The sequence below is a fragment of the Gobius niger genome, assembly GCF_951799975.1.
Source record: "Gobius niger genome assembly, chromosome: 18".
NCBI lineage: Eukaryota > Metazoa > Chordata > Actinopteri > Gobiiformes > Gobiidae > Gobius > Gobius niger.
In genome coordinates this window covers 14,477,053-14,500,540 of record NC_136869.1, presented here as the reverse complement: position 1 = coordinate 14,500,540, position 23,488 = coordinate 14,477,053, and the positions used below count along the sequence as shown (strand labels likewise).

Here is a 23,488-nt window from a genome sequence, read left to right as displayed (position 1 = left end):
CAGCTACAGCACGGCGTTTCTGCCTTGTGTAGCTTCTGCCTCTTGCTTTTCTTACATATGACCAGCTCTCTCTTGCTCTCACTAGATATGACCTACATAGATTATTGGTCCGCACTGACACTGACCAGGCATATTCAAACGTCGACATGCCTAAAATGCTTTTACGCATAGCCGCATTTACGCATAGCCACATGAGGGTCTGCAAATAAATGATTTAACAGTGTGTTTAACTGTGTCGTTATTTGGCAATTTATTGTTATACAAATAGCCTTTTCCTGGCCTTATATAATAATTAGTGAGCGGACAGCACGGTGCTCTATATTATTGTATAGTTTATTTAATTATTTTATTTCCTTAAAATACTTACATACTCAGCGTACAGCGTACTCAACACTCAATGACAAGCATGGGTTCTGTTGGAAATATCACCTATATTGTCACGATCACTTCCTTGACAACACGCGCACTGTCAGATGTGCACAGTGTGGAGAGCATTGTAATTTGGAGACACCCACAACGTGGTCCATTTAAAATGACTGTGCTTTTGAGGCTAATTGTTCGAAAGACCCGAGGCCTAGCGAAGGCAGCATAGCTGACTATTGTGTGGCCCTAAGCCATTTTCCTTGTGCCTTACGTTGGTCTTTGTTTTCTCTTAAACACGTGAATCCCTTGTGGCCTGTTCCTCAACAAAGCTGCGCGCAAGGGGCTAAACTCAAGACTGGGCATGCTCATCTCAGAATGCCCGTCTAACCTGCAACAAGATTATCTTTTACGAAGTAGCCTTATCTATATGTGGCATTGTCACCGTCAAATCGTATCTTGTGTTTTTGCTGACGTTGACTTTTTTATTTAGCTCATATGTGGGTAAACCTTCGACAGGTCTATGCAACCAAAAACAATCTTGTGCGTAAAATACGCGAAAACCGTGCTGGGCTTAAGGCTAGCCTACTTCTCTAACATACAACGTTATTAGTCTACATACAGATTGTCTATTTTTTCAAGTGATGACTTTTTCAATATAGCCAATAACAATGTCTCACTCGTGTGTTTTGTTTTTGTGCATTTTGCCAGAAGCTTAGTTTTACGCATGTACACCTATCGACCTTGTCACGGCTATGTACCTTAATACGTTCCTCTAAAACTCAAGTAATCCTCACTTAAATAGTGTTCAAGTCCAGGATATGTCATGTTACCAGTAGCAGCCTATTATAATTTAGATCAAGTGAAGAATGTGTGTACCAACGTACAGAATACCTGAAACAGGCATTTTGCAGAGGCAGAACACTCGAGTGAAGGAGAGGAGGGGCAGTTTGTTCGAGGTACTGGTCCCCAGGGGAATAACTTGATCCCAGCGCCGCGGAGCAGCGTGCTGGGCTCGGGAGATACAGCTGAGACACACAGCGAGGCTTGTGTCGTTCCACATCCGACCTCATCACGCTCCAAGAGCCGGTCTTATCTGTTACGACTCGAGCCCAAAGTTGCATTGTTTCAGCCACGACTTCCTTCAGCTTGAGCAAAGTTGCATAGCGTTCTTTGGATATCAGTAATTATGCGCTTGCATTGGGTGAACAGGTTTAAATGTAGGACTCTGTGTTTGCAGCCTGAAATGTTCATATTTAATGCAGTTTTACATTTGCGCTCAAATAATAAAATGAAAGTATATTAATAGTTTTTATATACGGTGTGTGTGTTGTATTTTTTTCCAGGAGAAAATATTGTCCAGTGCTTAGTTTAAGTGTAAATTGGCTGACTTTTGACTTAAGTAGCCTATTTAAAATAAATCAACACCCTATTCTAACTAACGATCAATCATAAAAAGTAAATCTATACTAAGGGCTCTTTGTCATGTAGATTTGTGCCACTTTTCGAGCCCCTTATGCTGAGACCATCTGCAAGGGGTGAAGAACTGTGCGAGTGGCCGTGAGAGACGCACAGGGCAGGGGAGTGTTTCCTCATATCGCTCCAAGTCTATGCGCCTCACCAATTTAGGCAGTTAAGATAACTATTTTCATTGACTAAATCTGTTGACCACGTGTTCACTACTTCTTGCGTATTCAATGTGAAATGTTGTTAGGTCTGTGTAGACCGAGGGCAATTATGCGTAAAACGACTACGTTTCCATTTGGTTTTCCACCGAAACTATACCACGTAAAAACATATGGGTCAAATTATACGATTTTAAATAGAGGAAAAACAAATCGTATTTAAAATCTTAAAGTTATCGCTCGTTCATAAAGTACAATTGTTTATTGTTTGTTTAATGGGGATTCCAAAATGAATAAACAATAAACAAACAATAAACAATTGTACTTTATGAACGAGCGATAACTTATAAGATTTTAAAAACGATTTGATTTTCCTCTAGACTTGACGTGTGGTGGGACTGTCAGACTGGTTTAGGCACGTGGGTAGACTGTGCAGCCTAACTCGGGGAAGATGGAAATGGCATTGCGCAGAAGTTCAACCTCCTATACCGCGTGCACCACTAAACCTGGCGGATTTGGACAGTCAAAGATGTGCCATCTAGTTTGTTCTGCTGCTAGTTTTATAGAGACACTTGGTCAAGGAGGCACAAGCACTTGTAGAATCATAGACTTTTATGACACAAACGCACTGCTTCATGCCAAAACAATGAATTCCTCTCCACCCCCGCCTCCTTGGGTGTGATTTTTTTCTTCTTCATGCAATCCGAGCCCGAAGTGTGTGCGGACAGTGAGTGGGGGAGGGCTTTCTCCACCTTTGACCCCATCGTGTTGAGAGAGTGTTTGTATTTTTTTCTTCTTCTTGGACCTCTCTGCAACTCGCCTAAAAGGTTACCAAAAGTAATTCCCGCAATGACTGTGATGTAAACAGAATACAAATATAAAGTCCATTAGACATTATCTTGAAAAAGTGGAACAGCAAATAATGCGTGCGTAAAGATCCCTCATGATTCTTCTTTTCCCTCTTCCCAACGTCGTATTTTCAGCAAAGTATGCAGATGATCTATAACTATAACCGATGCAAGGACACAAGTCAAAATCTGCCACTCTTGAGAAAAAGACGATGAACACACACACGCGCGCACGCACGCACGCACACACACACACACACACACACACACACACACACACACACACACACGCACACGCACACGCACACGCACACGCACACGCACACGCACACGCACACGCACACACACACACACACACACACACACACACACACACACACACACACACACACACACACACACACACACACACACACACACACCATATCGGGTGTATATAACACTGTTGGGGTTATTCATTTTTCTTCCCTTTACCCTTTGACTAAATGATGTGGAAAGACTACACATTAGCACTTAAATGATTTTCTAGATTAATAATTACTTCTAAAAAGCACCAGGCTTCATGCGCTTTGAGGACACCCGTCATTGTTGACATAGTTTTCACTAATCTGGTTGAAGAGAAAGAAAGAAGCTTCAGACAAGCTGGAAGCATAGGCTACATGGTTCGTGCAGACTTGGACTTAATCAAGTGCAAGTTGTAAAAATTATTTCCCATTTTCAATGATTCAGTATAGGCCCCTACAGAACGAAGGCCCCCTCCTTTGCCTCCCTTTGTTCTCTCCAGCTCTAATAGGTTTTCCCCTGCCACACACGAATCACTTTTTTCTTTTTCAGCATCCCATCCCCCCACACCCCCTTTTAGTGCAGTGCCCGGTGTCGACTGCAGCATTTGAGCAATTTGAAATTAAAGCAAACAATGGGCAGGCACTCCCAGAGACCTCTCGCTCACCATATTACGCGGAGGACGCTCGTGTGCTCTTGCGCATTATTGGCAAGTCATTACGTTTCTCTGGAAACCAAGAGCGGGAGCTTGCTCAGACGGACCGGTGATGCAAGCAGCAGCTGAGTGCTTGGAATAGCATGTACTGTAGGCGCACTCAGAAGCATCCTTGTAAACAGAGGATTCGGTCCGCTATGTTCACCAACAAAACCATCTCTGTATCTCTCATTTTTCAGAGCATGCCCTTTGACTGAAAGTCCAGAGTTGTTGTTGTTGTAATAATAATAATAATAATAATAATAATAATAATAATAATAATAATAATAATAATAATAATAATAATAATAATAATAATAATAATAATAATAATAATACTACTACTACTACTACTACTACTACTACTACTACTAATAATAATAATAATAATAATAATAATAATGTTGTTGTTGGTGTTCATATTATTACTGCTTACATTAAGTTGACTTATTATTACAACTAGCTATTTGAGTGGCTTCATTTACACTAAACTCTTTTTCTTCCATTTCCACAATCCCTCTTTCCTTTTTCTCTGATATTTTTTGGGTAAAGAACCTGGGAAAGATTTTGAAGGATCTGGCAAACATCTCAGACGATATAGGCTAGTGGTAAGCAAGTGTAAGGAAGCAAGTATTTTATTTGTAATGCAAAAACAATAAATAGAATGCAAACATGCAGTAAATACAATCATAAAATACAGGAAAAATGTATGTATTGGCCTAAGTGATAAGGCAAAACGATGTAATTCTTTACAAAAACTCAAGGAAAGTCTGGATCTAAATCTTTAAAATGTGTGTGTGTGTCATTTAAGAAGTATTATGGAGCTCGACTGTGAGGGAGCACCAACATTTTGAAAAAAATCCTGTGCACAACCGGCAGATTTGTCCGAACAGGGGTAAATGTGGCTGTACTTCCTGGATTTTGTTAGCAATCTGGCAACATAATTAATTTTTAATTGGAACGGTGACTTGGTCTGACCAATGAACAGATATTTACGACAGTCTAACCTTGATGAAACAAATAAGGCGTGGACCATGTCCAGTTCAATATGGAACAGCAAAGCCTACTTCTTATAAGCTTCCCAAAGTTTCTCAGGTGGTTTGAAAAAGTAAGTCTACTGGTCATTGAAAGAATATGACCTTTAATACACATTGAAGCATCAAAAGTAGGCCAACACCTACATTTATAATAAAGCAACTGCCCGGAACCAAAGATGATGTTTTGATGTTTGTTTTTGTTAAAGGAGACGCCAAGTTCCTCAGTTTTGTCTGAGTTTAGGTGTAGATAGTTGACTAACCTGATCCTAATGGCTTCCAGACGCAGCAACACATTAAGATCACAAATTATACCTGAAGGTTGTCAACATCTGTGATAGAAATAATGAGAATGAGTGAATCTTTGAATGATCCTACCAAGGAGCAAAACATACAGACCAAACAAAATTTACTCAAGACTGAACCCTGGAGTATACCCTGAAAGATAGAGGAACTGATACAGAAGCAAAAGGGCAGATGCAACAGAGAAGGTTCTCTTTCAGAAATTGAAATTGTGCTGTTTTAGAATTTCCATTGTAGCATCAGTCAAGCACAAATCTATAGGTTGTTGCCAGTGATAGCCAATCTCAGTGACTTTTCTAATGTTTGCTGATTGTAAGACTTTAACACACCAATGTATCAGTGGGACCCCTTGACACTTTTAGTAGAAAAAACAACCACCACAACAACAATAACAAAACTGTATCTTGTCTTGCAATCTGATTATTTAAAACAAAGTCATGACAGGAGTCCCTTCAGCATGAGCATGTTTCCCGTCAGCAGGCTACAACTCTTTATCATCTTAACACAATAAAAGAAAGCATTTTTATATACATATTTTTGCAAGCCAGCTTACGCCAGCAATGCTTTTCGGCCATGTGCAAACCTATGGTGCAAACGATGTGAATTCATAAGCCAGCCCTGCACTTCCTGTGAGGGCGCACGTACCCGACGCGCCTTTCGTCATTACGCACTTCCTGTTCTCTACGACGTCCCCCTCTCCTGCTGTAGCTGAGAAGTGGATGTTTTGGTGTAAAATATCGCGCTGGATGGGATGTAAACACGTTCAAAAAAATGACATTTCGGCCGCGCGGAGCTTAAAGCCGCGTCGCATCGGAAGGACGCTCGTGTTAATCCAGTGATTTAGGTAATCTTGACATCGTTTCCCTCCGCATGTCCGCTTTCTTCGTAGATGGTCTCCAGCGAGCGTTGTCTGGCGGTGGACGACGAGTTCTTGACGAGTAACATGAAGGAGATGATTGGCGGGTGCTGCGTATGCTCAGATGAGAGAGGCTGGGCGGAAAACCCTCTCGTTTATTGCGACGGCCATGGCTGCAACGTCGCCGTACACCAAGGTAAGATGTTTGGGTGTTAGCTCCGCTCGGATTAGCTGTTAGCTCAGAGGCTACTTGGCGCTGTGTGGCTGCAAGGTTACGCGGAGCTCTGCAGCCTTCGCCTGCCCTCAGCGAGGCCAGGCCGCGACCAGGAGTCCTGCACAATGTGACATGTTTGTTCTGCTCATGCATGCACGTGTGCGCAGGAGACGACCGTGCAGAGATACACGATACACATGCATTCCTTTGGTAGCCTATTATTTACGCAGACAATGAATGAAGTGTTCAACGAGAATACAATACTCTAAATCTTTAAATATGACTGTAGGAAACAGTTGCCAGGCTTTGACGAGTGTAACGACAGTGTTGTCATTATGTCCGTGTTTACAAACGCTTGTGAAGTGTCACTGCACATATGGACAGTCTCCAAGTCAAGTGCATGTCAGACTGTGATGCTAGAAGGCTTTTAGCTTAGCAATAGTGTCTGACGCTTACATTTATATTATTATTATATTGTGCTACATTTCATATACAGATGCACCTAAATGTATTTGTAAACACTGCGCTTTTAAGAGACTTTTTCAGTGATTTTTTTTTTTACCATATTATGTTTTGACCTGGTGACCTACTTTTATATCACCAGTACAATTGAAACTTACTGGATGCTTTTATACTAGCACCGAATGATAAAACTGTTTCATTTGAAGGAATTCATAAACTGCACAACATTTTACCTTATGTATTTTTGATAAACTCCTAAGTTGTCCAGGCGCGCTCCATCAGAGCAGTTAGTTTTCCAAACAGTAGAGAGTAGTCATCCTGACCGGGGTATTTTAAACATATTTTATCTTAAATCAAGTTTCCTGGACTGAAGAGCCTCAAAAGCCTCTCGGATGAAAAGCAGAATATCCAAACCATACGAGTAACACGTCTTGCTGGACTTGTTTTAGAATCTTACTTTAAACATGTTCATGTGAAATTCAAGGTGACATCTTTAGACTCACACGTTTTCAGGATATAGATCAGGTGAATGGACAGGTCAAAATGTTTATTTGTGAGGCAGCCTATGTTTTAGATTACTACCCTGTTGGAACATCCAAAAACGTCCCAATGTCAGCTTTTTGTCTGAAGCAAGCTGGTGTTTAAGATATAGTGAAGTCTATTACCCTCTTAATCACGAAGGAAATGTCTCTATAAAGCAGCCCCAACACAAACGGCCCATGCCATGTTTGACTCTGGGTATGAGGTCTTTTCCCAAGTGCCATTTCTTTGTTTATACCAAAACTAGGTGAGGCGTTTAAAGCCAAGTCTTCGTTTTTCTTTTATCTGACCCCCCACAACCCCATTAGATTCCATTACTTCAAACTAGGACTGCACAATATTTCGCAAAATATATTATATCGAGATATTAGGTGATGAAATATCCATAACGCATGAGCCACAAAACATCGCAGCATCACTAAAGCCGTCATTGGACTGAGTTCCGGACACTTTTTTGCAAATTCAACCAAAACCAAAAAATGCAGCACTGAAAGTGTGGAAGTTCAGTGTTAGTTAAACATGTCCTAATTTAGTTCAATTTTAGTCTTGTTTTAGTCTTGATGTAGTGTTTGATGTCTTCTTTTGACACAATTGACACAATGCTGCAAACTAGTTCGTACAACTATCGTACAATTTGTGTTAAATTAGAAAGGAACATTTCCTTTTTAATTGGTTTAGTGAAATACCGCAATAATATTGTGTAATATATATAATATATATAATATTGTGATATTGCACTGTAATATCAATGATGCCATGTTTGTATTTTCTGTTCACCACCTTCATCATAAGGCTGACGACTGATGATGGCACTTTTGGAGACATTCTCCAGCCTAAAAAGACCAAACTAACAAGTGCAGTTCCTATATCTGTATTTTTCCCTCTATTGATGGATAGGAGCAATCAATGTTGTGCTCGTAGCCCCCAAAGGTAAAGTATATTTGAGATACATTTTTAAATAAACTAATGGGGCTGAGAATACTGTGGCCTACACAAGTTATATTTGAGGATGAAATTCATAAAAAATCTTGACATAAAATTCTCTGCCATTTTTCAGCAGAATGTAACTATTTTAACAGTTGATCTAAGGACACTGAAGAAAAATATGAACGCAACACTTGTGTTTGCTCTAATCTTTCCATGTACTGAACTCCTCGGACATGAATTTTTTATATTTATTGGTTTATTTGGTCGGGACATCCGTCGTCCCCACCTGCTCTCTCAAACACACTCTCATTCATCCTGGCCTATTGTACATGTTTTTAGTGGTAGGGGAAACCGGAGTACCCGGAGGAACCCTATACAGACACGGGGAGAACATGCAAACACAGAAAGGCCCCGTCCCTGGTAGGCGCTAACCGTTGCACTACCGCACCGCCATGAAACATTTTCTCTATCGTTGACAAATCTGTCTAAAACTTCTCCTTTGCTGAGATAATCCATCCCACCTCACAGGTGTGGCATATACGATGCTGATTAGACCGCATAAATTATATATTATATTGCACAGGTGCCTGAGGCTGTCTACAATAAAAGGACACGTTTTGCTTTATTTGGGCGGGTTCAGAAAACCAGTCAGTATCTGGTGTGACCACCATTTGCCTCACGCAGTTCGCGTCTCGTTCACGTAGAGTTGATCAGGTAGGCCTGCTCGATAATAGAGCAAAAAAAATTAAAAGATTATTTTTTGGCTAATTCATTTTCTATCCTTTTTTTTAAACGGCGCCAAATATAAAATTTTGAAATTTTGAAAAGTGCAAAGTATATCAAATGTGTTCACTTTGTAAACAAATCCTCTGTGCCCTCACTCCTGCTTCCTGTGGGCCTGCACCCATGATGATGATGTAATCAAGGAGCGCCGTGTGTTGCCTCATGTCAGACTATTAGTTAAAGTAGTAGTCGCACATTAAATGTGTAGAAACAATAATCCCAGCGGCATGAAATGATGTGAGTTTTCTTTGATCCGCGTTGGTGAAATGCTCCTCTGTTGAATTTTGGATGAATCTACACAAGGAGCAGTCAGGGCACAGGATATAAGAGGCTTCAAAACTTCTGCTGCAGTCTGAAAGAAGATGAGCATGGATCAGTGAAGAAGAGCATGGATCAGTGGCGTTATCACAAGAGTGACCTATTGCTGGGTTGCAGGTGACATCACAGCATTCTAAAGGCCTATACTATTATATAGAGGAAATATTATTTTGTTTTTGAGGACATTTTTGGTCTTGTCCAGAGAGATCATGGACCCAGTGACTGATATTAATGATAACTTTTTAAATTCATGTATTTTACATTATTTATTATTTATTTATTTATTTTTTCATTTATTTTTTTTAGCTACGACTTGTGAAAGTGTAATGTTGTTAATGGGAAAAACAGGCTCCTGCCCCCCGCTGGGTCCGATGACATCATCATATTCTAGAACCTGCAACCCACCAATAAAGATGTATTAAAATTTAAATGCCCACAAATACAGCTGCATCCTTGTGATCGCTTGTAGTTGTGCTTCATGCCGCACTATCGTAGGGCTGGGCTAAAAATCGATTTGATTGAAAAATCGAGTTGTTAAATCAAATCGATTCATATTTTCATAAAATTTAATTTTGGGGATTTTATTCATTTATTTTTTCCGTATTAGTATTTAGTATGTTTTGTTTTCTTCAGTTTAAAGAAAAGAGTTTAGCGAACAGAGCCTATAGCTCGGGGGTGGGCAATTGATTTTCATAGGGAGCCAAATGAGTCCCTGAATAGAATAAGAGGGCTGCACCAACAATAACTTGGACTTAATTCTGCCCAAGTTTCTCCCATTGCAAAATGCATAAATCATGTCTGGAACTCGCTTGTTTGTAATTTTAAATATTGAATTAAAATCATAATATTAAAAAAGACAAAACAACAGAACGTTATCAAAGGGGCAGATCATAAGATCCTCCTTTGAATTCAAACTGCATTGACTTAGCAGTTTTGATATATAGTCACTTTTGACTGTAATACATACAATAAAAAATGTATAGAGGCATTTGAGCCCACTCTGGCGGTGGTATATACGCAGTTCGGTGTGGAACAAGCAGAAAAAATCATATCAAGCATGGAGAGAAAGTTGAGGGCTTGACAAATTGGTTTTGCCCCCAGTTTGCCCACCTGTGCTATAGCTCTTCTGCTCCAAATGCACAACAGCAGCAGTGCCCAAGCACATGCGTGACAGGCTCATGTGATGAAGATAATGCAAGGAAGAAGCAAAGGCGAAGCTAAAATAACAAGACGACAACTTCTCACTGCCCTGAGGAGATCAGCTTCTCTTCGTAGCGTCAGGTCGATCGGCTGCTCCAATAGTTCCAAACTTCGTTTTGTTTGACATCAGTGATTTCACAGGTGTCCTCAGCGGTAGTAGCAACATAAATACTGCATATTTCTCCTGTAAACTCGCGGTCACGTGACACGCTGCCGTTTGAGTGACCGCTGTTGCAGACCGGCTCACGCAGCGGCTTTTTAATGTGTGTTGGCAAATTGAGACTAATTAATCGCGCACAAAAAAAAATTGACGCCGTTAAGATTGATTTCCGTTTTACTCGTTAATAACACGATATTTTGGAGACACTAATGTTTGCAAATCAGTGACTTTTCAGTTTTTTACACTGATTGCCTTTGCTATTTTTGGGTTTGTTGAAGCACTTTAAAGGTGCACTATGCAACTTTTTATGTAAAAATTAAAAGTTGTTATTAGTGCATATTTGACCTTTCAGTGACCCAGCGGCTGTAGTGGTGGTTAGCTTAGCACCTTTACTTTCCATCACAGGGGTCACCGTGATGCTTCAGGATCAATTTTACTTGAAGGTTTTTAGGGTTTCTGGTAGGTTTTCTGAATGGAATGTATACATAACCATGGAGACGGTTCAATCAGAAGTGAAAACTTACTAGAAACCTAAAAAACAGTTACTCCTGAAGTGTCCTACTGGCCACCGGGAATGGTAAGTAAAGGCGCTATGCTAACCACCCATACAGCCACTGGGTCACTGTTTTTTAAAAGTTGTATAGAGTACCTTTAACTAAAAACAATTAATATATACATATCTAAATTAGCCAGCAGTTATTTTGAAGAAAGGGGGAAAAGAATCTGATCAAATCATAGATTAGAAGATTTTTCTGGGACGAAGACTCGGTCTGCTCTTTTGTTTCGATTATGTTATTTTTGCTATCGTGTAGTAATCGAAATTGAATTTCAATGGATTTCACTGCCCTGTTATCAGGTTAATTGTGGCCTGTGGATTTTTGGTCCACTCTTCTTCAATGGCTGTGCAAAGTTGCTGGATAGTAGGAGGAACTGGAACATGCTGTCGTATACACCAATCCAGAGCATCCAAAACATGCTCAGTGGGTGACATAGTCGGTGACTGTGCTGGCAATGAAAGTACTGGGATGTTTTACAGATCCATTATCATGCTGCAACATGAAGTGATGGGGCGGATGAAGGGCACAACAGAATAATGAGTTCAGAGCAGGAAAATTGGGAGAAGACGTTTATATTTAGGTTCCGTGTTATAACGTATCAAAAGATTTTTACAGCATTATTTTCTCATGTTTACTAGTGGGTTCCAGCAGTGTGGTTTTGGGCAGTCTAGTGTAGTCTAGTGTAGTCTAGTGTAGTCTAGTGTAGTCTAGTGTAGTCTAGTGTAGTCTAGTGTAGTCTAGTGTAGTCTAGTGTAGGCTAGTGTAGGCTAGTGTAGGCTAGTGTAGTCTAGTGTAGTCTAGTGTAGTCTAGTGTAGCCTAGCCTAGCCTAGCCTAGCAATCATATGAGCTGATGTAACAATACAATGCTTCAAAGATTTGAGCATTAGCTTTATATATTAATATACAGTGGGGAAAAAAAGTATTTGGCCAAAATCCAATACAATGTCTATGTGAAACTGACCAAATACTTTTTTTCCCCACTGTATATGTATATCATAACTTGATAACAAACTGATCAAGCTGATAAACATTTGGTGTTAATAACATTTTCTGGTTTAGTTATTTATCAGGTGCTTTGTAATTTGGGGGTCAGTTTCTTCTTCTGAACTCAGTAACCGGAGTATTTTGTTCTCTGAACTGTGGATTATAACTGTTTATTCCAATGGATTATGAGCTCTGGTCAGATCAGACATAATCTGAAAATGTGAAGAGGTAGGCTATTTACCGAGAGCTGCTGAGCTGCAACTCAAGGCCTGAGCCTCACTCCCATCCTACATCCAGATCATTACAATACTTTAGCTGAGGGAGTATCATTTTTTTTTTTTATGAAAAAGGATCAAATGAAATATTTTTTTCCCATTCATGAAATAATATAAACAACTCCCGTTCATGAACAAAATAACTTTTTCTGTATCATCACATGAAGTGTACAATACATTTCACTATTTTGTGTTAGCTATTGACTTTGATAGAAGAGATAGTAGTGTCCCACTATCGATGTGATATTGGAGAGCCGCCAATTGTTTGAGTATAAAGTTTTTGTTTTGAAAGCGGACGCAAATAAACAAATAGACACCACTTGTTTTTGAAAAGACTTCTAAGTTGTAAAAAATCCTGCTATGATATTCACACCGTAAAGGTTTCTCCTAAAATGACAAATGCCGGTTTGGTGGTGTCATTGTCTTGTTAAAGACTGTCGAAAATGCAAATGACAAAATGTTTTTTGAAGACTCTGAAATGAAGCTGCTTAGTTAGGTGTGAGGGAGTTTTCAGGTGTCACGTAGTCAGATGTGGTTAAGCTGATGACAGATTGTTTCTCTGCAGCGTGTTACGGCATTGTGTCGGTGCCCACCGGTCCATGGTTCTGCAGAAAGTGTGAATCTCAGGAGAGAGCGGCTCGAGTGGTGAGTCATGCACACAACTCAGCACTTTTACATGAGCGTTATTATGCTACAAGTAAACACTGTGTAACTGAAGTGTCACATTTTTATCTCAAAGGGACTATACAGAGTTTAAAAATGTTAAAATGAAGTATTTTCCTCCCCCTACATGTTCCAGCCATGTCCTAATGTGTAGAATGAGCCCAGACCTGTTCACCACAACTGCCTCTAAAATCCTGCACTGTCACTCAAAAAGTTGTTACTTCGGGTCTGAAGTGCCGTCATACACGAGCTTAATATAGAAGCTGCAGTTACGCGTAAGACCTGAGGTGGCAGTAGTGAGTATAAAATGACCAACTTACATCTTGTCTCTTTAAAGTTCAATTAAAAAATGTAGGTAAATACAAACACAACGCCCATGGCTGCAACAACTAATCAATCAATCATGACTATTGGAGCCTGTGGCTAGTGCTGGTTTTACTAAAACGACTTTCTGTCCTATTTTATTCCTTTGGAAAATTAGACAGTGTCACTGACAAATGACTGTAAATACTGTGTTTTATTGTTGACTACTCAAATGTGACAATAATTGTTAGCTGCAGCCCTATGGTTCAAATCTTGCAGGAAATGCCACCGAGACGCTTTGAGGCGCGCCAAAAAAGCTGCCGTTATTATTTTCTGTGAGAGAACGCACTCCGAGGTTGCTGAGACACGCGGCAATGCCCAACCTCGTGCCACAATTCGGATCTGCTGAATTCAGATGTGGCGCCACGTAGGAAGCACATGGTTCTTGCAACAGTGCCACTGTGCACCGCGGTGCAAAAATCTGACGATATGCACCGTACTACAGTGACAGTGCATGTTTTAGTCTATATTCCTCAAAATGTAAGCTCTGGAGCACGTGTCATACGCGCATCCAAACAGAGCGCATAGTGTCAGCATGACTTACCGCTAAACTGAAGGCTGTAGACACTCCAGACCTGCAAAGCTCCATCCTCCAAAAACACATGAAACCTGCGTGGCTTAGTAATGGGTTCTCCTGCTGATGGCCAGGCTGCGCTGAATGAAAGTGCACTGCGCAGTGTCAGAGGCTCAGACAAATGCGTAAGATCCAATCCTGGTCATAATCAAGCCTTAAAAGCCTTATTTCCAAAAAAGTCCAAGCAGAAGCAGCCCAGACACAAGCCTCAAACCAAACGCGCTGCTGTGAGTGTTTTCGCTGCCCTTGTGTATGGAAAGCGAAACTGAAACTGACATGGCCTACACTGCGCTGCTTTTTAATTAATTTTCATTTTTATTTACTTTAGAGCACTACAATTTGTTTGGTTTTTTATGAGCCCACAGGCAAGCTTTGAAAAATTAGAAAGCATTGCCAATTTTATTCTGAGATTATAAATACTAGGGCTGGGATGATCCACTTTTGTCACGATCCGATACGTATCACGATATTCAGGGGCCGACCCGATTTTGATAAGTGATATGTTGGCCTTAAATTGTGTAAAAAGTCATGTGTCTAAAGTTGTAAACCAAATGCCATTTGACATTTACTGAAGTGTTTAGATTGAAAAGTGCATTAACATAAAAAGTAACAAAGTGCTGTGTAACCGTTACTGGAAAACAAAGGAGTGTGTGGAAAAAATGCAGTATTGAAAGTATTGCAATACCTGATAAAGTATCGATGCATGGTTTTGCAGCACATTGCGATTCAAGTCCGATCCGATAGCTTCACCCCTATGAATGATAAATGTCTAAATCACATTTTTGGGCTCGCTGCTTTCTGTTGTGTGCTGGCCTTAAAGCAACTAAACTCTTGGCTTTTGGATTCAGTTGATCATGCGGATTGTGTTTTATTTTTTATTTTTTTTGCCTTTTAAATGTAATCACTGTGAATTGCTCCGAGTGCAAAATGTGCTCTTAAAATAAACCCGACTTGCCGATGGTGTTGGTCATTGTAGTGGATTTTGAAGCAATTCTGGTCACATTTCCCTGATTGGTTCACTCTACACCTCTTTGTCCCGCCTTCAACATACCTCCAAACCAAGCAGTGCCACACTTTGTCTATGCAGGATACACTGAGTAGGTCTTACAGCTGGGTAGGTTAGTGCTCATGTGTCTGTGTGTATGTGGAAAGTTTTATTTTGGAGCTTGTGTGAAAATCTTTGAGCGATTGGGGGTTGATGGTGGTGGAAGGTCTTCCATAATCGTGCAGCCCGACTGGTCCCAACTGCACGATCATCGTCAAACCTATTACTTAAGCTGCGCTGGGCTTACGCTGACGATCTCACCGTGTCCATTTCATTGTGTCACGTTTCAGCCCGGCCCTGGCACAAGCCGCTGTATCAAATGAATTGTGACCAAGAGGCTTCATGTCAAACACACAGCACTGCCAGTTTTCACAGCCTTTCACAGATTTTCACAACTGCCTGCACTCGCATCATTTCTGTCCCCGCCGCTGCCCCCCCCTCCCTCCAGCCCCCGCCCGGGCCGCGAGCTCAGGACACGCTTTGTACCACTTTCCACCGCCTTTCCAACCAAATGGATTCTAATCCTGATTGAAAAGCTCTGTGTAAGATGATCACGGATGCTGCGTTAGTGCGGGGCCAACTGTGTCAGATTTTTTGCACTGGTCACGAGAGGGTAAAGCCTTCTGCCGGTCACTTTGGAAAGAAAATGCAGCGCTCGAAGATGCACAGTGTGGGAAGTTAAGGATTTCACAAAAATATAGAGCCTGCTTTCTTAATGATATGATGATAATTTACAAAACTTTTTTTTTAAACATATTTTTTGGAGCGTTGCAATAATTGCTTCAAAATACACTGTGACCACAAACGTGTAACAAATGTAATGCAGCTGGGTATTGTCATAAGCATTACAATTTTTTTTATGTTTTTCCCCCATGTAAAGCGTCCCTTAAAAGCACACGACTCCCATGTAGTAGGGTTTCTGGAGGGTTTTCAACGCTGATGTATCTGTGTCCATGGTTGCATACGCTCCACATAGAGAACCCACCAGAAACCCGGAAAAACGGAAATAAAATTGGTCCTGGTGCGACATAGTGGCCACCGTAGAGGAAAGCAAAGGCCCCATGCTGATGCCACCCATACAGCTGCCGGGTCACTGAAAGGTCAAATACATACAAATATCTAGGGCTGCAACTAACGATTATTTTTGTAATCGATTGCCAATTATTTTTATGATTTATCACGTGGCTGTGAAAGGAGCATGGAAACAGTATTTTTTTTTAAAAATTCTACCACATAAAGAACGTTTGTAGGAGACTCTTTGTGCTAATTCTGCTTCTGATTGGATGAGACACAGACAGATATTTATGAAATTTACAATGAACAAAACAATACGGACCCTAACTTTAAAAACAAAGTATATATTTTTTTTAAATGTATAATTTTCATGTGAATTTTTGCTCTTATTGAATCTGTGTTTACTAGAAAACGATCAATCTATTTACTAAAATAGTTGTCAACTATTTCAATAATTTATTAGTTGTTTCAGCCCTACTAATATCAATTTTTTTTCCCCATATAAAAGGTTGCACAATAACCCTTAAATATTAAGTGTGAACCTTTTTTTTTTTTTTTCCAGCCTGAAAGGTGAGGCCTCAAAATAAGATAGTTTGCTTGCACTTCCTGGAAACATATTATTATTTTTTGAAACGGAGCCCTAATAAATGTAATTCAAAAGTGGCCTCACTGGGCCTGTGTGGAGTTGTTTTATGGGTGGCCTAGTTCAATTTGAGACTCCTGTATTCTTCTGTTTGACATTACGTTTCACAAATGATTAAAATCCACTACTCTAGATTACTCACAGTCCAAAATGTTTCTCTATAATGACACTAAATCAAACGCCGCTATAGAGCTTCATCAAAGTGTGATCATTGCTTTTTTGTTCTTTGTATAACAATAATCCTTGTAAAGCCTTGACCTCCCTGGCTGAGGTAATAAATGCACTTAAAAGAATGTTAAGCTGTAAATAATAATTTGTGTTCTCTAGAAGAGCCCTGTGTAACTGTGTTGTGCAACAGCAACTAAAGAGCAGTTTAAGGATGTTGGTTAGATCGTAAAAAGCCATCGCTGCAGGACTAATGACATCAGGTTTTCCTGCAGCAGAGGTGTTTTTCGAGGTTTCCTTCTGGCTTTGTGCCCAGTTCTTCACAACCTGCATTCTCAATCCCCCGCCGAGGCATATTTGTCATCGCTCTGTGCTAACTTCACCTCCTCTACCCGCAGAGATGTGAGCTGTGTCCGCACAAGGATGGAGCCCTCAAGAGGACAGACAACGGAGGTATTCTCTACACACACACGATGTTGCTTTCTGAGGGATTTATTTCTGCTGAAGACGTCTCAATGATTCTCTCAGATGGCCCTAAAGCCGCAAGTGCTTTTTCTAAGTGCACTGAACAATATTTTAAATGCAGGTATTGAGCTGCAATAAAATCGAAGCACGCTCAAACACAATTCACTGAGTGTTGATTAATGATTATGTCGCCATTCTATTGTTAGTGAGACCGCAAGTTACCAAATTGTTCCCATGCTGACGCAGTGATTGTTGTGTCGGGCCTAACGTTTGATCATTGTGGCCTGTTTTCTCATTATGTCCTTTCTGCGGCGTGTGAGCTCCGCCGCCTCTCCCACTGCCTCACCGCACCGTCCTGGTCTGACCGGCCCTTGTTTTACGAGTGTGTGTGAGTGTATGTTTATGAGGGGGCGGTCTCGGGATGGGTATAGTGCGCGGCCTGTGAGGAGTCGTCTCTAAGGGTTCAGCGCGAGGTCAGCTCAGTGGAGACTGTAAATATTCTGTGCGTATGTGTGTGCGAGGGAAGCACAGCTGTGGGATTGTGTCCAGGCCTGCAGGGAGGCATCAGGACAAGACTAACACACACCGTTTTACTACTTTCTCTTTTACTTTACCCTTCCCATGACCCCGCTCTCCCTCGCTCCTGCCTTTCTACCTCCCCATCCCTCTATCACCATCTCGCTCCTCCTGCCCCTGCGCCCTGAGTTCATGGCAGTTTTCCCTTCACTTGTTGATCTGTGTGGTAGTGTCTGTTGTTTCAGGTGGGACAGTAATAAAGTTGAGCAATGGGATTAGTTGGAAAACGGGCATTTGATCTTGCGTTCAGACTTGTAGCGCTGAGATGGATCGAAAGTTGGGAACCAATGTCCGTGAATACCATGAGAAAGTTCAAAGACAAACCAGGCTTCTTGTTTTAATTAGTTATAGCTAGTTATAACAAACTAAATCATATGAAAGAGTGCAAACATATAAACCTATTCGATTCACTGTGCTAATAAGCAACACAACACCTTGTTTAGTATAAAGAGTATTATTAAGGAATGTTAAATTGAATGAGCTGGTTTGTTACCGTTGATGCGGCTACACTAAACGCTTCTGACATCTAAGGACCATATTTTATGTTGGATTGACATACATCACCCCAAATTCTTGTCAAGATGCTGTTAAGAGCTGCAAACAATTTCCAACATCTTTGTGGTATGTTTCCAGCTCTTTGAAGTAGAAAAACCCCACTTGCATTCTTCATGGTTAAAGATAAATAATCGGAAAAGTCAAGCCATTTGTTCAGGTACTGTAGGTTGTGTTTGGCTGTATAATAGGCAGATGGTTAAACTTAAACCTGCATAACCAAATGACGGTGCAGAGATTAGTACAGGAGTGTATATTGTCATACTTTGGTCTGTATGTTAATGATTCAGGCTCATTTAGATCATGGAAAGGTCACGTGGAGGCCTAATGCTTGTAGGGTTAAAAGCGTGAATGCTCGATTTGAGTAGGAAGCCTTTGCCACTTTTATAGTCCTGTTTTATAGGCCTCCTCCAGATTCTTGGAGGACCTTCAAAACAACAACATGCCCCCATTTCACACTCGCTCCCTCCCCTCTGTCCCGCCCTCTGCCCTCCTCCCATCGTCCCGTTCACCAGGTCAAAGGCAGGCCACGGGTTCAACTGTAAGTTTAAGCCTGTTTTTGTTTCCGCTATGGGGGAAAAACAGACACCTCAGGCCAGGCAGGAGCTGACCTCCGGTTCACCTCCGCGGACTCCTCCTCGGCGCGTCGTCAATTCTCTTGCCACTTTGCCGTGCCCCGCTGTCACTCGACCGCCCCCAGTATGTCTTTCCTGACAGGCAGCTGTGTGTGTGTTAGGCCTCAATAAACAACTACTTAGGTAGATTAACTACAATTTACAAATTAAAGCGTTTTACGACTCCAGGGTTGAAAAGTTGAACTCGAGATATTTATGAGCAATATGTGGCGGTGTCAAAACCACGATTGGCATGTTAATGCTAGGTCTAGACCCTTTGGGGAGATCTTTATTTCCCTTTTTTGTGCTAAAAAGTCGTTGGTCCCTCTCTTGTGTTTGCAGGCTGGGCCCATGTGGTGTGCGCTCTCTACATACCTGAAGTGGAGTTCGCAAATGTCTCCACTATGGAGCCCATTGTGTTGCAGTCAGTGCCACATGATCGCTACAACAAGGTAATGACCAATTCATGTTACTGGTCAATTAGAGCAAGAAGAACTGCTCAGGATAGGCCTTCTCTTTTGACACACATTTCTAAATTACCATCTGTAGCATCTCTTGTGTTGCGTAAGCTCAGACAAATGCTGCAAGGGTTTGATAGAGCTCAATACTTAATACTTGTGTTTTTATTTGTTGTTATTCTCCCCAGACATGTTACATTTGTGAGGACCAGGGCAGAGAGAGCAAAGCAGCCACTGGAGCCTGTATGACCTGTAACAAACATGGCTGCCGTCAGGCCTTCCACGTCACATGGTGAGCCCATCTCGCTTCACATTAACCTCATGAGACAAAGACCGCGACTGTTTGTAAAGTTCTTCACCCGGAGTCATGGCACCACTGTGACACGGATGTTAGCGGCCTATAAACTGTTGCATCTACTTTCCCATGCATAAGGTAAATGTTTTATTGAAAGTGTTTCCCTATAATGGGGGAGACAGTGTTGCCCTCCCTGTTTAAGTCACAAGTTTTTACTTCCTAGAATTTGTGTTTAAATAAGATGATTCCTGAGAGAAATACTGCCATTGCACTTTCATAGCTCTCATTTCATTCTTGTTTTTGGTCTTCCCCCAGTGCCCAGTTCGCAGGCTTACTGTGTGAAGAGCAGGGATCGGATGCAGATAACGTCAAGTATTGTGGATATTGCAAATACCACCACAGCAAATTGGTAAGTATCAACATTTGTAATCACTAACCGCATGAGTTCTTTAGATTTAACCACAACTTACTGTAGCCCCTAACCATCTTTTCGGTTCTGCCTTATTTCTGCAAATGTTAAATAATGGATTTAATTGTTTATATGGGTTTTGGTGTGACTGATGACTGACTGCTTATATACAGTAACTCGGCAAAGTAGAAAGTAGCTGAGGCACTTCCGCGTATTTTTAGCATGTGGTTAAATGATATTGAACTTAAAGAGCAGAATATATTGCTTTTCTTTCAAGGCTAGGCACACTTTACACTTCAATTTCTGCTGCCTTCGCTCACTCTCGTTCTTGTCACACAAGCTTTTTTACACAGGCTTTTCACATTGGTGCTCTTAATCCACAGTGGTTTTCTGTGTGAGACTGAAGAATGGTGTCTGTTCTGGGCGGCTGTGGCCTTGTTGTCACTGACTGGGATCTGTGTGTAAAAAGAACTTTTGTTTCGCACCCCATTTTGAGTTCACTGCATTCATTCGTTTGCTCTTGCGCACACTTAAAAAAAAAAAGTTTTTCTTCACTGTGTTACATTTCCTCATTTAGATTTTCTTACAGTATCACACATGATTCTCTGCAGAGTACAGCAGGTTTGCCTCAAGGCCGCACTGAGATACATTTTACTGGTAACTGATCAAAGCACGGCGTAAGAATATTTTGTTGTTAATCGTGTTGTGTTTGTGACCGAAAGTTATCCTTGTTACTTTAAGGGCTTATTTGTTTTACATTCGTTGACGTAAAGAGAATGAGCACTTGAGTCACATGGCCACAATCTATCGAATTCAAGTTTCCTGTTTGATTTGTCACTTGTAGTAAAAAGCAAAGAATTCAATTATTAAAGGAACAGGCCACCGTTTTTACATACTGATATATGTTTGGAGCTATAGGTATTAGAGTGCTGCAACCCGTCCGACGTCCGACGGGACCCGTCGGAACCCGACGGGCTCGGTTGGACTCGGACAAATATTTAGAACTTATTTTCGGGCTCGGGTCGGACTCGGACACATCAGCACGATAATAAAAAAATAAAATAAAATGGGTCTGTTTCATTTCATGCATTATAAGCGATCATTTGTCAAAAAACTAAATAAATAGAAGATGCGGCATTTAAACCCGCTTATGCACTGCGCAGTGCGCACGCAGTAATGCTTTTAAGAAGTTGTGAACTGCTGTGACAACGAAACACGTGCAGTGACCGCACAGGTAAAACTGTTGCTCCGCGTAGCCTACGTGCGTGCGTGCGTGCGTGCTGCCGTGCGTGCTCCGCTCATCTGTGTTGACGTTACGAATGCCTTTTGATGGATAAAATCTGACTTTTTCCACACAAACAGTATCGTATCCTACTGTGTCATTAGGCTTATGGAAATATTGTGATTTTAAATGTGTCGGGCTCGGTCGGACTCGGACACAAATATCTTAATGCTTGTCGGGCTCGGTTCGGATTTGATCACTGCTCTGTCGGACGAGGGCCGGGCTCGGACAGAAAAAAACGGCCCGATCCGCACTCTAATAGGTATACACTGGGAGAGGCCAAATGCTAACAACATCTTTGGTCTTTTTGCGTGACTGAGGGCACACAGTTCTTCCATACGGGGATATGTTCTTGCCTGAGCTTAGACGAGTTGATAAGTACTGTCTGGTCTTTGTGCGTGCCCGTGGAAGAGCATGGTAGCTTCTAACTTCACTCCGTTTGGAGCTATAGGAATACATTGGAAGAGGCCAAATGCTAACAACATCTTTGGTCGTTTTGCGTGACTGAGGGTACGCACAAAGACCAGACAGGTACGCATCAACTTGTCTAAGCTCAGGCAAGAACATATCTCAGTATGTAAAAATGGTGGCCTGTTCCTTTAATTTGTTTTATACTGAATATTTTGAAAGCAATAAAATCACATATCGGATGTCTCAAAATAAAACCTGCTGACCCTGTAGCTTTAACCACAAACAGCTTGTGAAATGCATGTGATTCTTGTTCGTTCTCAAACGTTAAAATGAATAATCCCATTTTCAAAGCATGAAAGTCGTTGGGAGCAGAGTAAAATCTCTGTCCAAATGTGTTTCTAGCTCTCCCAGACCCCCGCACATCCCAGTTGTTCATGTGAGTTAATTACTGTAGATCCGTGTTTCAGTCAGACCTCAGACTGTGTTGAGAAGTGAACAGGGCAGACCGCCCAAGAAAACACCACGCTGATTTAGACTCTTACTTCCCATTAGCGTCGCTGAAAATTAGCTCTATACAACACATGTGGTTTGTATTCCTTTCATTTATCATGTGAATCTCTCTCCTAATGAAGAAATGTATTATTAAATTACTGCAATCATAATACTAGTTCAACAAGTATGAAAATAAAGGCAATTCTTTATTTTCCCACAGTTGTGCAGCCCTAATAATTTATCGGATAATAGTAATAATGGATTATATTTCACGTATATTTGTGAATGTGTCGTTCAGGCTTGGTCAGGGCTGTTGGCAAACATAGAACTGGAACGTGCCTGATATATTTGGACATGTGGAGACACTGGACATGTCCCATCAGCAGACACTACACAGAGGTCCAGATGACATTTGGCAATGTTAACAAATGCTGATGGAAGGACTCATGCTGAGATATTGATCCGGGAGAATGGCTTTGGATGGTGCAGCATAATGTCATTAAGCTGGGATTGTATGGATGACGGCGACGCACGAGAGGGGATCGATGATGAAGAAAGCAATGTTGTTAGCGGAGAGCGCTTTCGTAAATTCGGCCTGATGGATGTTTACGCCGCGTTAGCAACATATGGTCTTTGACCCAAGTCCGTCACACAGGAATTAAAAAAGAAAAAGTTTAATTGTTTTATCTTGTATAAAGTTTTGGTGGTTTTCATTGTAGGTGATGTGTTGTTTCAAATGTTGACTGCATTGTTGTAGACATTTTTTTACTCAAAGGGGAGTAACATGCAGTGATATTGGGCTTTTTGTACAAGGAAAAAGTCAATTATCTCGCCAAATTATTGTTATTGCGATAGCAGGTGACACAATATCCATATCGCAAGAATCCACGGTGTTGTCGCTAAAATCACCATGGTGGTCATCTGACGGAGATTGACAAATTAGCAGCTTTCAACACAACAGAAAAAAGACTGAGAACTTAAAGGGATATTTCAGGATTTTTGACATAGGGCCTCATTTCCTAGTTATCCAGAGTGTTGTTGATT

At 41.1% G+C, this 23,488-nt stretch overlaps 1 protein-coding gene across 7 annotated transcripts in view; it reads left to right on the top strand.

Moving 5' to 3' along the window:
• Positions 1-5,823: 5,823 nt before the first annotated feature.
• mllt10 (MLLT10 histone lysine methyltransferase DOT1L cofactor) overlaps positions 5,824-23,488 on the top strand; it is a 42,705-nt gene continuing 25,040 nt past the window's right edge. For all 7 annotated transcript variants that reach the window (XM_079575799.1, XM_079575798.1, XM_079575800.1 and 4 more), the window contains exons 1-6: positions 5,824-6,198; positions 12,989-13,068; positions 17,289-17,343; positions 19,440-19,549; positions 19,744-19,847; positions 20,166-20,259. In XM_079575799.1, coding sequence (XP_079431925.1) covers positions 6,036-6,198; positions 12,989-13,068; positions 17,289-17,343; positions 19,440-19,549; positions 19,744-19,847; positions 20,166-20,259 — 606 coding nt within the window. In that variant the 5' untranslated portion in view covers positions 5,824-6,035. The remainder of the gene's footprint in view (positions 6,199-12,988; positions 13,069-17,288; positions 17,344-19,439; positions 19,550-19,743; positions 19,848-20,165; positions 20,260-23,488) is intronic.